This window comes from Sapajus apella, unplaced genomic scaffold (genome assembly GCF_009761245.1).
Source record: "Sapajus apella isolate SASKATOON/1434 unplaced genomic scaffold, GSC_monkey_1.0 scaffold30, whole genome shotgun sequence".
Lineage (NCBI taxonomy): Eukaryota > Metazoa > Chordata > Mammalia > Primates > Cebidae > Sapajus > Sapajus apella.
This window is the reverse complement of record NW_022436970.1, coordinates 3,584,511-3,599,760: the sequence shown is the minus strand read 5'-3', so window position 1 is coordinate 3,599,760 and position 15,250 is coordinate 3,584,511. Positions and strand designations below refer to the sequence as shown.

General features: G+C 41.2%; 1 protein-coding gene across 3 annotated transcripts in view; it reads left to right on the top strand.

Moving 5' to 3' along the window:
* Nucleotides 1-15,250, top strand: part of FECH (ferrochelatase) — a 40,667-nt gene that overhangs the window by 17,505 nt on the left and 7,912 nt on the right. For all 3 annotated transcript variants that reach the window (XM_032293576.1, XM_032293578.1, XM_032293577.1), the window contains 3 exons: nt 3,274-3,408; nt 6,267-6,373; nt 9,990-10,088. In XM_032293576.1, coding sequence (XP_032149467.1) covers nt 3,274-3,408; nt 6,267-6,373; nt 9,990-10,088 — 341 coding nt within the window. The remainder of the gene's footprint in view (nt 1-3,273; nt 3,409-6,266; nt 6,374-9,989; nt 10,089-15,250) is intronic.

Genomic DNA, 15,250 nt, shown 5'->3' with positions numbered 1-15,250 from the left:
AAAAAAAAAAAAAAAAAAAAAAAAAAAAGGATTTATTGTGAACCAAATTTGCAATTGCTATGCTGTCTTCAGCGGGAAGAAGAGGCAGAAAGGTTCCCATTTTTCCTATTTTTGTGTTACTATCATACCCATCATTACAAAGAGCCCTAGTGAGCATGGGGGTGGCGTGCACCCCAGCTCTTTGGGAGGCTGAGACAGAAGGATTGCTTGAGCCCAGGAGTTAGAGCCCTAGTAGAGTTGTCAGACTTGAAGAAGGAAAACAGACAGAAGGGCATCCTTCCCGCCACCGCCTGTCTCTGTGGCAAGGCTGCTGGGGTGCCTCTCCATCTCCTTCTCATTCCTCCTCCCTTCTGATCCTTTCCTTCTATACAGTTGTAAAGTTTCCTTTTAAACTATGTTTGTTCATTTATTTCTGTTAAGAAAAATTCTCTTTAGGCCAGAAAATGCGATGATTGCAAACAGATAAACATGTTTCATGCTGTCATTTTTTAGGGAAGTGGTTGTTGTTTGGTAGCCAGAGTGGATCTTTTGAGACTTGCACTGGTTTTCATAGAATTGACCAGTTAACTAAGACAGTGAGTTATATCAGGAAATGGTTTCATGTAGTTACACTGCATTGCAGAAATGTAGAGAATAGATCACGGAAGTAGATGAGAAGTGTAATTATCTGATGGAAAGGCTGAATCTCAAATATGCTTTACAAATTATAGTTTAACGGCTTAGCTTGTAACTGCTTTCAGTGAAGCTGTAAGTAAGGGCTACTCATGAAATACTTCTCTTCTTTACCGGATGCAGTGTGGTAGGAGTGTGGGCTCTTTTCTCTGAAAATGTTGGATTTCCCCCCTGGTTCAGGCAGTTTACTTATTTCACTAAGCCTCAGCTCAAAAATGGGGATGATAATAGAATCCCACTCCTAGATCCTTGTGAAAATTAAATAACATAATCCTGAAAGGCATTAACATTGCAAAAATTCAATATACGTGAGCCTTTTCATTGTTGGCACAGGTTCGTGATTTGATACAAATTAAGAAGCGTTTGCTATGTATTTCAAACCTTTCTCTCAAAAAATCATGTGCATATCGGACATTTGAACGATTGTACATGCTAAATTAATGAAGTTTTGCTGTTTAAAATCTAGTTTCTCTGTCTTTTCATAGTTCTTGTGGAAGACTATTCATTGGACGGCTGCTCTGAGGGTACCTAGGCTAGGCCAGTGAGTGATGTGTTTTGGGCTCACTCTGGCCAGATGTGCCCATGAGATGTGGTGCTGGTTAACGTCAGAGAGGCTCCTTCCCATGCCTGCATCCTGCCAGGGGCAGCCAGCACAGTGTGAAACCCACCCTGATGGACACAGGTCCTTCATGAACACTGTTCGTTGGTTCCTCAGGATATGCCCAGTCGGGGATATTGCCGTTTTTTTTTTTTTTGCAATATGTGTTTGCAAGCTGTCTTTAGAAAGCGTTTAGAAAACATTATCAGTTATTTCCAGGGTATTTTACTCTGTCTCACTTTAAAATGTGGCCGCCTGCCCTGTCTTTATCTGCCACAGCAGCCTGTCTACCTCTTAGTATGCACGATTTGAGGAACTCCCAGACCCCAGGCGTTTAGACTATAACCTGCAGATACTGGACAGTGAAAAGAAAACGTGAGGAGCTGGTTGACCTGCAGCACTGGGGATGGCATTCTGATCATTGTATTGTTTCAAAGCAGATTTGAAAGCAGTTTCCCCTTGCTTGCTAAACCTGAGTTCAGATCACCAGGAGTTGCTTCAGTGGATTTGACGGTATGGTAATAGTTGGCAGTTTTTAGCATGAAGCACATAATCTTTGAACAATTAGTCATTTGGAGTTTGCTTATGGGATCACATCCTCTGATATGTGTTAATTGCTAGTGACCGTTTTATGCAAGACAGCATGAAATTGGTGGCCTGAAAACAGACAGGGAGCTGCAAATGATTCCGTTTTACTTCCTTCCTCCTTTTTGCTGTCCCCAACCAGAGAATACTGAGTCTGACCAGCTTTTCCACACACGCATGCCTCTCTCACCTAACGGCATTCCGCTTCTTCCTTGGGAATGTGTTCCATTGGCTTGTAGTTCTCTGGGTCAAGTTAGGAGGAATGCATCCTTGTATGTATCTAGGTATAAATGAGATAAACTCCCATCTTTTCCTTCACTTTAACTTAGATGTTTCTTGGGGCAATTTATGTCGCATTCATAGTTGCAGCCTCTTCTAATGCTTTGGATGGTAACATTATCATGGTTTTAGTACTACCTGACATTCATGTACTGATTCTCACTGTCACCTCTGAGTGTAAGTCATATGTAATCCTATGAAAAGGTGAGGAACCAAGACTAAGTAAGTTTAGGAAACTTGTAGTTTTATGGCTTTATACATGTTTAAGCAATTAGGTGGTGTGAATGTTTTTGAAATACAGGAAAGGGAGATGCAGGAGGAAGAAGAATATAGAGGAGCATGTTGGTGAAAGGACAGGGAAGGGACAGGGAAAGAACACGAGGATATATAGCAGGTGTGGGCCATTTAGACATCAAGAACAGTGGCTTTAAATCCCATGTGGTACCTCCAAATTAAGCATTGTTTTATATGTGTGATGAGGAGAATCATTTTAATCATTTGTTACCAATGAATTTTTTTTTACGTATCCAAGAGCTCTTGTATTTTTTAAATGTAAACAAGTTGGCCTGGGGATTTGGGGAACTGGGTAATAGGAGCAGGGTAGGGAGACCTGGGAGGAGCGAGAAGCATGGGGTGGGGGATCCAGGCTCTAATTCCAGCTTGACCACCTGCAAGGTATGACTTTGGGCAGTTCAGTTAACCTTCAGAGTCTCTGTTTCCTTATCTGAAAAACAAGGTCTAAATGATTAAAAAAATAACACACGGTGTCTACCATGGTGTCTGGTATGCAAGAGGAAGTCCTATTTTAGAATAAGTGTTGTTTTTTCCTCCTTTTTCTTCAGGCTCTCTCATGCCAGCCAAAAACAGAGAATTAGGAACAGAAGTTTGAGTTTTAAAAACCACTGTGCAGTAAAGGTGTGTGGGTGGGGTGCTGATCTCAGAAAATCCTGATTAAAAGTCCGCATACCAGCTGAAGAGTGGATAAGATCCAAGGAATATGCTAAACTTGCCTTCACCGTCAGTGCCATAGGAAATTACATTAGCTGTTCTTTGTTCTGGGCATTGCATTATGTTTGGTGACTCTGAGGAATCTATATAAAGATTAATACTTTTTCCTTTCCACATGTGCTTCCTAATAGCCCCTCACAAATACTATATTGGATTTCGGTACGTCCATCCTTTAACAGAAGAAGCCATTGAAGAGATGGAGAGAGATGGCCTAGAAAGGGCTATTGCTTTCACGCAGTATCCACAGTACAGCTGCTCCACCACAGGTAAGGCATCTCTCTCTCACAGTGGACAGGTAGATGCGGTGCTGGCAAAAATAACGAGGAGTCTAAGTACTGAAGGAGAGGGATGAAGCATTTGCAATTTGAATGGCAAATCCAGCCTGTCTTCTTTAAACATGAGAGTTTAGGTCAGTCTATTTGAAATCTCATGGTCCATCTGTCCCTTGAATTATTGGCCACTTGGCTGGGAATTACAAATGGTGGGTGGTAGGCAGTGGCTGGTAAGTGCTCAGCGCATTAATGCTATTGTGTAATGGATCAGTAAATGAACCTTAAGGCACTTTCTAGGTTTGTGTGATAAACCTTCTTTTTATGGCTACCCAGATTTTCTTTCTTTCTTTGTCTCAAGAAAAAAAAAAAAAAAAGAATTTTGCTCTTGTTGCCCAGGCTGGAGTGCAATGGTGCAATCTCAGCTCACCATAACCTCTGCCTCCCGAGTTCAAGAGGTGGTTCTGCCTCAGCCTCCCGAGTAGCTGGGATTACAGGCATGTGCCACCACGCCTGGCTAATTTTGTATTTTTTAGTAGAGACGGGGTTTCTCTTTGTTGGTCAGGCTGGTCTTGAACTCACGACCTCAGGTGATCCACCCACCTCGGCCTCCCAAAGTGCTGGGCTTATAGGCATGAGCCACTGCGCCTGGCCACAGATTTTCTTATTGATGTAGCAAAGATCGTAACTGTTCCCATTTTAAAAGCAAAGAGACCCACACAACATGGGAAATACTGGTATTTTGTTGTTGCTATTGTGCTGATAATATTGGTTGGTTGCTGGTAAAATCAAAGCCCAGTTCGGGGTTTCCTTTGCAAAATTCTCCATGTTCCTGATTTTGGAAAATGTTACTGCTTGTTGTTTTCTGTATATTTAACCGGAGCTGAAGAATAATCTGTTTGGCAATCTCTGTATCATTCATTGTAGGCAAAGTTGCTACTGTCACCCACAGATACATTTGTTTGCATTCATTGCAAGGATTGAGGTCAGCACATTCTTAGTCCCAAATTGCTTTTGGATATTAATGTTTATCATTTTCTTTAACCATAAGGAGAGTCAAAAGACTATTGAAAGAAAAGGTCAAAGCTTGTTATGTGCTTTAAATATTTGTTCAGAGAACCCATTTAAATGCCTGAGTTCTCATATACCCTCAAGAGTTTGAATTATCATTTCTTTTCTTTTCTTTTTTTTTTTTTTTTCTGAGACAGAGTCTCGCTCTGTCATTGCAACCTCTGTCTTTCAGGTTCAAGCGATTCTCCTGCCTCAGCCTCCCAAGTAGCTGGGATTACAGGCATGCGTCACCATGCTTGGCTAATTTTTGTATTTTTGGTAGAGATAGGGTTTTACCATGTTGGCCAGGTTCATCTCAAACTCCTGGCCACAAGTGATCTACCTTCCTCAGCCTCCTAAAGTGCTGGGATTACAGGCGCTCCGCTTAAATTATTATTTCTTTTTGAAATGTTCTGCTACAAAAAGTTGGGTTGTTTATTGAATGTTTCCAAGCAACCTGAAAGCACTAATGTAGCTTCCAGTTGCCCCCTTGCACATATGAAAATGATATCCACCTGTGAAGTGTGGTTTATAATGTCAACATGGTGGTGACTACTTTTTGATTTCTGAAGAGATTGTTTCTGAACCTTGAATGGAGTCCATTTGAATTCTTCTGATTCACTGTATTCTACTCACCAAAATGGAACCTGTCTATCCTTTTGGAAGTTGAGTCTTAGTCTGAGGGTATATTTGATTTAAAATATGCTCTCTCCTGACTAACATTTTAAATTGGAAACCTAACTAATAGTTCTTATAATTAGAGAGCCCAGTGGATTAGTGATGGAAAGCATGGAGAGGTGGAGGTTGTGGTGAGCTGAGATCATGCCATTGCACTCCAGCCTGGGCAACAGAGCAAAGCTTCGTCTCAAAACCAACCAACCTAACAAAAAATCGTTATAAAGCTTTTATTGTAACATAGAAAATATTTATCTCAGAATATTTAGTAAAAATGCTCAGAACACTCAGCATGCAGAATTGCATATGTATTAAAAATTACAACTTTGTAAAACAAAATAGCTATAAAGAAAAAAAGAACTCAGTCAGAGTAAAACAATGACTGTGATTAGCATGCTGGGAAAATGCTCAGTTTCTTTTTTCTTTTCTTCCCCATCCCATACATGTTCTGTGATGGGGTTGATAATCTTTGTAACTGTGAAAAAAAAACAGACTTTCTTTCTTTCTTTTTTTTTTTTTGAGTCAGGGTTTTGCTGTTGTTGCCCAGGCTGGAGTGCAATGGTGCAATCTTGGTTCACTGCAATCTCCGCCTCCTTGGTTTAAGTGATTCTCCTGCCTCAGCCTCCAAAGTAGCTGGAATTACAGACATGCACCACCATGCTCCCCTAATTATGTAGTTTTTTAGTAGAGACAGGGGTTTCTCCGTGTTGGTCAGGCAGGTCTCAAACTCCCGACCTCAGGTGATCAGCCCACCTCGGCCTCCCAAAGTGCTGGGATTACAGGGATGAGCCACCATGCCCGGCCAACATACTTTCAATTTCATACTTACAGAGACTTGTCCCTGTAAATATGACTGCTTATATTTCATAACTCTCCAGCCATCTTGTTTTTCACTAGAACTGACATCAGTAATCTTTGAAAGTCCATTGAAATTGATTGCTTTTTAGTGATCTTCATTTTCAGAGTAGTTAAATCTATATGCACTTTAGAGTATTGAAGTAATTGTGATTAGACTGATTCAGTATAGAAGCAGTTACTGCTTTGAACTTGTATATACTACCTTTACAAGTCTGTTTTTTATTTTCACCATAATCAAAATGCATCTACTGAGTGGCCTCTGTATATTTCAGGCAGCAGCTTAAATGCCATTTACAGATACTATAATCAAGTGGGACGGAAGCCCATGATGAAGTGGAGCACTATTGACAGGTGGCCCACACATCGCCTCCTCATTCAGGTAAGCCAGTGACCGCCAGCCGCCCGTCACCCCGTCGTCCAGTGTGAATCAGCTGCTCGTCCCTTCTGGGTTTATGGATGTCCTTCTGAGCTTTACTGTTCTCTTGCTTAAGTTGTGTGTTAGGGATTAAATAAAAGTATTACACTCTTGATTTATTATGAAAAGGGGAAATGAATTTAAAGATTAAAATGATTAGACTCTTCTTTCTTCACATTAATGCTATTAGTCCCAAACCATCACAAAATGATATTTTGAGTTTTGAGTTTCCCATGACCAGAAGATCATTAAAGATTGTGCATGGTGTTTCAGCTAACTCACATTTAGAGATCGAATGACTAACCAATGAATTAAATTTTCTATTTTCTAAATCTTTTAAAATGTCAAAAGATTTAAAAAAATGTAAAAGTAATATAGCTACATGCTCTGAGACATGAAAATGAATGTTTCAATTGAGAAAGCTTCACCTATTAAAAGAAATTTCATATTTCTTCTATACAGTTTACATTTATAATATTTTTATTAACAGGTGCTTGATTTTAGGAGAATAAGTTAAAATTACAGTTCTAAAATTAGTAGCTTTGAACTTATGTTACCATATTCTTTTCTGCCTGTCAAATATGAGAGGGCAGTTGGTAAAATATTGCCCTAAAATATGCAAATATAATTTTGTTCTGCTAGTAGAAGTTTCTGTTTTTGAGTTATTTTAGGTAGGGGTAATATTAGGTCATTTAGATTTTATCCATTTTATTTTTCACTCCTCGAAGGTTTTCTGACTCCTGGCAAAAAACCCTACTCACTTCTAAAGTCTGGTGTCACTGAAATCTGTGACCACTAGATGGTGCTAGATATCATTGAAATCGGGCCAGCTCTCCCCAGAGCAGTGTTCCATAGGCACATAAAGGGTTAACATTTGGGTTGAAATCCAATTTTAAGTAAAAAGTGAAAAGAAGGCTTACCCTTAGGGGTGGGTGTAGTGGTCTCTGTGTGCACCACTGACGGCTGTATTGCTGGGTCCAGCCAGTACTGCCTGAAGCACCAGCAGCCTGGGTTTTGCTCTGGGAGGCCTGTGATAGGAAAGGAGGGGTGTTTCAGGTCAGCACTGCCATGTGGTAGCAGGGAATGGAGGGATCTGCACAGCATCTGCCTGCCCTGAACGAGTGAGTAATTAGATTTGCATTAAAATTCAGCCCTTTGAAAAGGGGGGAAGCAGGACGATGGAAAGGTCTCTTAACTGAGGAAGTCTCTGTTCATAAAATGAAAGGGAATTTTAGAGGCATTTATCTGCCCTTCTAGATGGTGTGATTGAAGGCTCTGAGAGGCTCTGTGCCTCTTTCATTCTGCAGGGGGGTTGCCTGTAGAAAATACTGCAGATGGGTTTTAGGTGATTTAAATAGCACTTCTCCTTGCCCATGGCGCCTTAGTTTTGAGGATGGCTTAGAGGCTGTTGCAAGCCATATGATTTGTGTTTTTACTTGCAGTTTTGCAAGCCAAGAAAAAAAGCAAAACAAAACACTAAGCTTTGGATATGATGTGACATTTTTGGAAACCAGAAAACAAAACCCTAAACTAAAACTAAAAATATAGTTAAAAACTACAAATTCCATTTTGAATTCACATTTCTACTTGGTATAGGTAGTAATTACTCCAAATAGTCATTTTATTACTGTTTTCTCCATTATTGGTATTTTCTAGCTGTTGGAGTAATTGGAGCAAATATATGTTCTAGGCTCCTGTCTAAACCTTGCAATGGGCCTCCTTATCTAGGCTGAGGTCCAAAAATAATCCTTTCTGAGCATCCTTAGTTTCCAAACACTGCAAAGACCAGAAAATATTGGTTTTGTTTGTGTCTAATCCTATCACATTTACTGAGAATTTACATTATAAATTCTGAAAAAGGAATTTACCTTTAGGTACCACTTTATGCCTTAGGACATTTATTTACCAAATTTTGAGAGTTCTGGAAAGATTAACCATATCTTAATAATTATCAGGGAATAGTTTGCTTATACCATTGTTTTCACCGGCACTGATATATCAAACTACCAACAAGTGCAGATTTACATGTTTCTGATAAACTGACCTTTTTAATTTTTAAAAAGTTATAATGGACAGTTTGGAAATAATTTTAGATATGCAGAAAAGTTACAAGATTAAAAACAGTATAAGGAACTCTCATCTACTCTTTTACCTATATTCATGTATTATTATTATTTTGAGACAGGGTTTCACTCTATTGTCCAGGCTGGAGTGCAGTGGCATGTTTATAGCTCACTGCAGCCTTGACCTCCTGGGCTCAAGTGATCCTCCTGCCTCAGCCTCCTCAAATGCCACAGACATGTACCATCATGCCCTGCTAATTTTTAAAAATTTTGTGGAGATTAGGTCTTTCCATGTTGCCCAGGCTGGTCTTGAACTTCTGGGCTCAAGCAATCCTCCCACCTTGGCTCCCAAAGTGCTGGGATTACTGGCGTGAGCCACTGCGTCTGGCCTATTGACATGTTATTAACACGTATATCCCACTTGGTTTATCATTTACATACTCTATGTGTGTGTGTATATGTGTGTGTCTCTGTGTTTGTATATACACCCTTTTTCTTCTGACCCATTTGGGAATAAGTTATGCGTATATCACCATCATCTACACCTAAATACTTAGGTGTGTGTTTCCTAAAATCAGGAATATTCTCTTACATAACCACAATACAACATTCAAATTCAGTAAATTTAACATCAATACATAAACTTTTACTTAATTTACATTCATATCCTGATTTTGTCAGTTGACCCATTTCTGTCTTTTGTAGCATTTTTTATAAGCGAAATGACAGAGAATGATTAAAGTATAAGATGAAAGAAAGCCCCTTCAGCTCTGGTATTTCAGCACCTATTGACGTGAATCAGAAAGTGCTAGCTAGACGAAGGGAGCTCCCTGGTCTGGTGGACAGAGGTTTGGAGCGGGAGGCAGGAACCATGTTCTCTCGCAAGTTCCCCAGATGGGACTGAATGGGCCCCTGAGTTTACCACATCTTTCCCCGCTCTGTGAATTTAATGGGTGTGTATCACCTGTCATCTGTTACTGTGAAGGTTTTTATAAAAATGGACTTGATGGGGATGCAGGCTGAGAAGAAAATGTTGTAAAAATAGAACAGTATTTTCTTATTTCCCTACTATTTCTGACTCATGTATTTAATGTGGTATGCCTGAAAGCCAAACCACGGAGGCTTTAGAAAGACCCTGTAAGCTATTTTCCTGCTAACGGAGCAAATGAGACGTCTTAAAACAACTTCTCCTTCCCATCTGTGTTTCCTTTCCATCTGGAAGTGTGCCCTGTCCTTCCCGAGGGGAAGCACATCCACGGTGCACATTTGCAGTGAGCCATTAGTGAGCTTTAGAAGTTTCCCAGCAAATTCCCCAGGCCCCTGAAACCGTTATGATCCATTTTGATAATAAACCAATGCTTAGAGGCTGGAGTGTTTGCAATTTTTTAAAAAAGAGAGGTCTGATTTTTGAGGGTTGCTCCGAGATTTTTGGTGTAGCCTTCATTTTAAAAATCTTTCCTTTTTCCTTCCATTTCTCTCTTCCCTTCCTCTTTACCCTCCTTTTGCGATTCCCGCAGTGCTTTGCAGACCACGTTCTAAAGGAACTGGACCGTTTTCCACTTGAGAAGAGAAGCGAGGTGGTCATTCTGTTTTCTGCTCACTCACTGCCAATGTCTGTAAGTAAGAACGTTTTGTTGTATGACCTGGTGATGGAGGATTGGGTGATTTCATTTTCTAAATGTGTAAAATGAGTCTAGCTTCCATTATGTCCTAAGCCCAGTGCAAGAATGAATTCTCAAATCTCAGACGTGCTGCTAATTTTTTTTCCTGATACTTGACTTGCTGCTAGTTTAGCCTCATTTCTTCAAACCTCATAACAAGGAATTCAAATTTTAATGTTTTAAATAGATCTTTTCCTTTTTTTTGAGACAGGGTCTTGCTCTGTCACCCAGGCTGGAGTTCAATGTCACGATCTCAGCTCACTGCAACCTCTGCCTCCTGGGTTCAAGCAATTCTCCTGCCTCAACCTCCCAAGTAGCTGGAATTCTAGGCACCCACCACCATGCCTAGCTAATTTTTTGTATTTTTAGTAGAAACCGGGTTTCACCATGTTGGCCAGAGTGGTCTCAAACTCCTGACCTCAGGTGATCCACCCGCCTTGGCCTGCCAAGGTGCTGGGATTACAGGTATGAGCCACCATGCCTGGCTCCTCTTTTCTTTAAAATGATAACTTGAAGATATATTCAAATGTAAGACTTTCTAATAAGTGGAACAGTTAAGAGAAGGTTACTTTTGCCTGCCCTGTTCTCAGAGCTCAGCGTGATGTTGCTGTGTGTTGAGTGGGAGGTTTTCCATTCAGATGAAGCCTCTCAATCCCATGCTTTTGTCCTCAGGGTTTGGTGGGGCTATTTGAATCCCAGGCAGCCACTGCAGTTTGCTAAGACCCAGGAACACATTTTTTGCAAGTGAATACAGAGGATCGAGTTGGGATCTGGCTGCTCTTTAGTTCATCATATTACACTAGGCTGTTCATCCAGATGCTACAATCTGTGCCGTAGCTGTCTCATTGTTGGAAGCAAGAATGATCAAGCCAGTGTGCTGTATGATAATAGAGAAGTGCTTGGAATAAGTAACCAGTTTCATCTGCTCAGAACTAGCCTTGTGTCCTAAAAAACAGTGCTTTCCAAGCCAGAGAGGTGGAGAATTATCTCTTCATAGGTGTGATTGAGGTTTTAACAACATCGGGAATGGAGCCAAACTGTGTCTGCGGCCATGCTTGTAACTGGGCCTTACCGCCCCCTGGTGGCCATAAGGGACAAGCCCTTGTAGATTTTTCCACTCCTCATCTCTGCGGGCCTCCTGTGGGTGGTAAGAGGCTCTGGAAATAAATTCCTCTCTCTGGACCTCTCTTCTGGAAGCCCACCTATTTAAATGGGTTTAAATTTCCTTTTCTGGTGTCAGGCAGTCCTTTGCACATGTCCATCTTCCTGCCTCATCCTATGTATGGTGAGATCTAGCCTGGGTTGCCAGAGGGAAGCTCTTGAACCAGCTTGGAGCAAACACATTTGCTTTTTTTTTTTTTTTTTTTTGATGGGGTCTCGCTCTGTTGCCCAGGCTGGAGTGCAATGGTGCGATCATGGCTCACTGCAGCCTCCACCTCCTGGATTCAAGCAATTCTCCTGAGCCGTCTGAGGCTCTGGGACCACGGGCACACACCACCGCACCTGGCTAAGTTTTTGTATTTTTAGTAGAGACAGGGTTTCACCATGTTGCCCAGGCTGGTCTCAACATCAACTGATCCACCCACCTTGGCCTCCCAAAGTGCTGGGATCACAGGCATGAGCCACTGTGCCCAGGCAAAACCCATTTTTGTATGTGGGGATTCCAGGCACTGCCTTGCCTTCCCTCACCCCGGTCTCACTTCCCTGGCCTCTCACCTGGAGGTGCAGCATGCTGCTTCCAGGTTATTTTGCTGCTCAAGCGTTCTTGTGGGACCGGGAAGTGCCACAATGTCATAAGGATAAGCCTGGCATGGGGAGGGCAGTTGGAGAGTTGAGAGAGAGCGCTGACCTAGCATGCTCTTCTCTTCCCCTACATTTACTTCTAATGACTTTTTAAACTTTTTATTTTGAAGTAATTTTTAAACTTACAGGAAACTGGTTAAAAGAGTAAAGAGTTAAAAGAATACGTACACCTTCTCTGCAGCTTCCCCGAACGTTAACATCTCACACAACCACTCTACGGTTATCAACACTAAGAAGCCAGCACCGGCACACTGCTATTCCCTGCACCCCAGGCTTCATGTGGATGTCACCTCTATTTCCAAAGCTGTCTTTTTTCTCTTCCGGGACCCAGTCCAGGGTCCCACACTGTGTGTGGGTGTGGGGTTTCCTCAGCACCCTCCAATCTGTGACAGTCCTTACACTTGGCTTTTCTTTCATCACCTTGATTTTTTTTTTTTTTTGAGACAGGGTCTCACTCTGTCACTCGGGCTGGAGTGCCGCGGTGCAGTCACAACTCAGTGCAGCCTCGACCTCCCAGACCTGGGTGATCCTCTCATCTCAGTCTCCTGAGCGGCTGGGACTACAGGTGCGCACCACCACACCCAGCTAATTTTTGTATTTTTTGAAGAGACAGGGCTTCGCCATTTGCCCAAGCTGGTCTCGACTTCCTGGGCGCAGGTGATCCACCCACCTCAGCCTCCCAAAGTGCTGAGATTACAGGTGTGAGGCACCACACCCTGTCGCACCTTGATACTTTTGAGGAGCCATTTTTAGGAAGTCGGTTGTTTTGTGGCGTGATCTGTCTGAAGTTTTCTCATGATTAGATTATGGTTATGCATCATTGGCAAGAACCCACAGGGGTGAGGGGCCCTGCTCCGTGCGTCACACCCGGGGGTCCATGATGTCAACGTGCTTTTCTTCTGGTGATGTGATCCCTGGTCCCTCGTTTAAGGTTGTGTCTGCCATGCTGATCCATCCTACAATTACTATTTTTCACTTTGTAATTAAAAATATCTTGGAGGAGATAGCTTTGAGACAATACAGAGATTCTGTTATTCCTCAGACTTTGCTCTTATCTTAGCATCCACAGGTAGTTCATGTTTGTGGCATTACTGCATTGCTGTTCCAGTGGTGGCTTTGTGTTTCTTTCACTCCTTCTACATTTATGCCTCCCATGGCTTTTAAACAAACCAGTAGTAATAATCATAAAATTGTTCATCAGTACATACATACGCACACTATACTGTACTATACTATACTGTATATACTATACAGTATAGATACAGTATATAACATACTGACATATATAGTATACACATATAGCATATGTCAGTACATATATACATATATATGTGAGTCTTGACAGAGCAAGACTCCATCTCAAAACATACATATATATATACACATATGTTTTGAGATGGAGTCTATATATATATATATATATATATACACACACACACAGGTATCGATCGACTTATGACCTATGCAACTTACGACCATTTGGCTTTACGACCACAATTGCTAGCCACAACTGCCCTGCGTCTGGCAGCGCAAACGTTGCCCAGCTGGGTGTATGACAATGCGGACCAGCTTCCGGCAGTACTACCATCTCCGCGTGCATATAGCCTACTCAACTTACGACCAAATCGTGTTACGACCGGCCTGTCGGAACCAATCGTGGTCGTAAGTCGAGCACCATCTGTACACACATATATACAACTAGTGCTCAACTTACGACCACGATTGGTTCCGACAGACTGGTCGTAACACGATTTGGTCGTAAGTTGAGTAGGCTATATGTACAGTACTGTGAAATGATGTTATAAAAATCTTTGTCATATTTTATCATAATTTTCTTTCATTATTGTTATATATCATAATTTTCTTTGTTCATTTTATGCCATTTGTATCATCTCTACACCATTTTGTTTCTTACCTTTACAGTCATCAGGTTTAAGTAAAACACTGTATTACCAGTACAACTGGTTTAATATTTGCAAAACATACAAAATTACAAAATACAGGTGCATACAAAAATACAAAATACAGGTGTGAAAAATACCATAGGAAACATTTTCCCAATTGCAAAACATATCAAAATATATAAACATGTACGAAACATTTTGTTGGCCAATGGTGCTTGGCTGCAGATCGTTGATGTCGTCATCTGAGGCAGCAGTTGGGGTTACCGGAGTTGGTTTTTTCATAAACATGGTGAGCTCTGCATGAATTGTATGTTTCTTTTTTTCTTCATAAATTTCACGATACGGATGAAACACATCGTGCGTCATCTGTTCAATCCTTGCAAATAGTTCGATGTTTGGGTCCATTGCTTCGAAATGTGTAAGAAGTTTATTCAGTAAAGATAAACCGTCTGATAATCCCTTAGTGGTGAACTTTCTTTCTGGCTCCTCCTTTCTTTCTCTGCTTCTTTTCTTTCTTCTTCCGCCACTCTTTCTTCTTCCAGTTCGATTAGCTCTTCATTTGTAAGTTCTCCAGATTCTTTGTCTACCAACTCTTCGACATCTTCCATTTCACACTCCAAAGAAAGGTCTTTAGCGAGTTTTACTATTTTTTCCCGAATCGTGTCAAGTTCATGTTCACTGTCAAATCCGTCAAAATCATTAACATAGCGCTTAACACAATTTTTCCAGATGCCATTCATGCACTTTGTTGTCACAGCCTCCCAGGCAGTAGCGATATTCTTGATACACATCAAAGTGTTGTAGTGTTTCCAAAAATCTACAGCGGAGCAGTCGTGGCTAGCGATTGTGGTCGTAAAGTCGAATGGTCATAAGTTGCATAGGTCGTAAGTCGATCAATATCTGTAAATGCATATACATGTGTATATGTGTATATATATATATATATATATATATATATATATATATACACACACACACGTTTTGAGATGGAGCCTTGCTCTGCCACCCAGGCTGGAGTGCAGTGGTGCAATCTCGGCTCACTGCAACCTTTGTCTCCCGGGTTCAAGCAATCCTCCTGCCTCAGCCTCCTGAGTAGCTGGGATTATAGGGACCACCACCAAACTTGGCTAATTTTTGTATTTTTAGTAGAGACTGAGTTTCACCATGTTGGCCAGGCTGATCTTGAACTCCTGACCTCAGGCGATCCATCCACCTTGGCCTCCCAAAGTGCTGGGATTACAGGGGTGAGCCACTGCACCCAACTTGTCATTATATTTAATTTTGCCAATATTTATTGAGCACCTGCTATATTCCAGGCACTGTTTCTATCCATATCATAGGATATGGAAATGAAGAAAACAGACAAAAATCTTTTTTTTTTTTTTTTTTTTTTTTTTTTTTTTTTTTTTT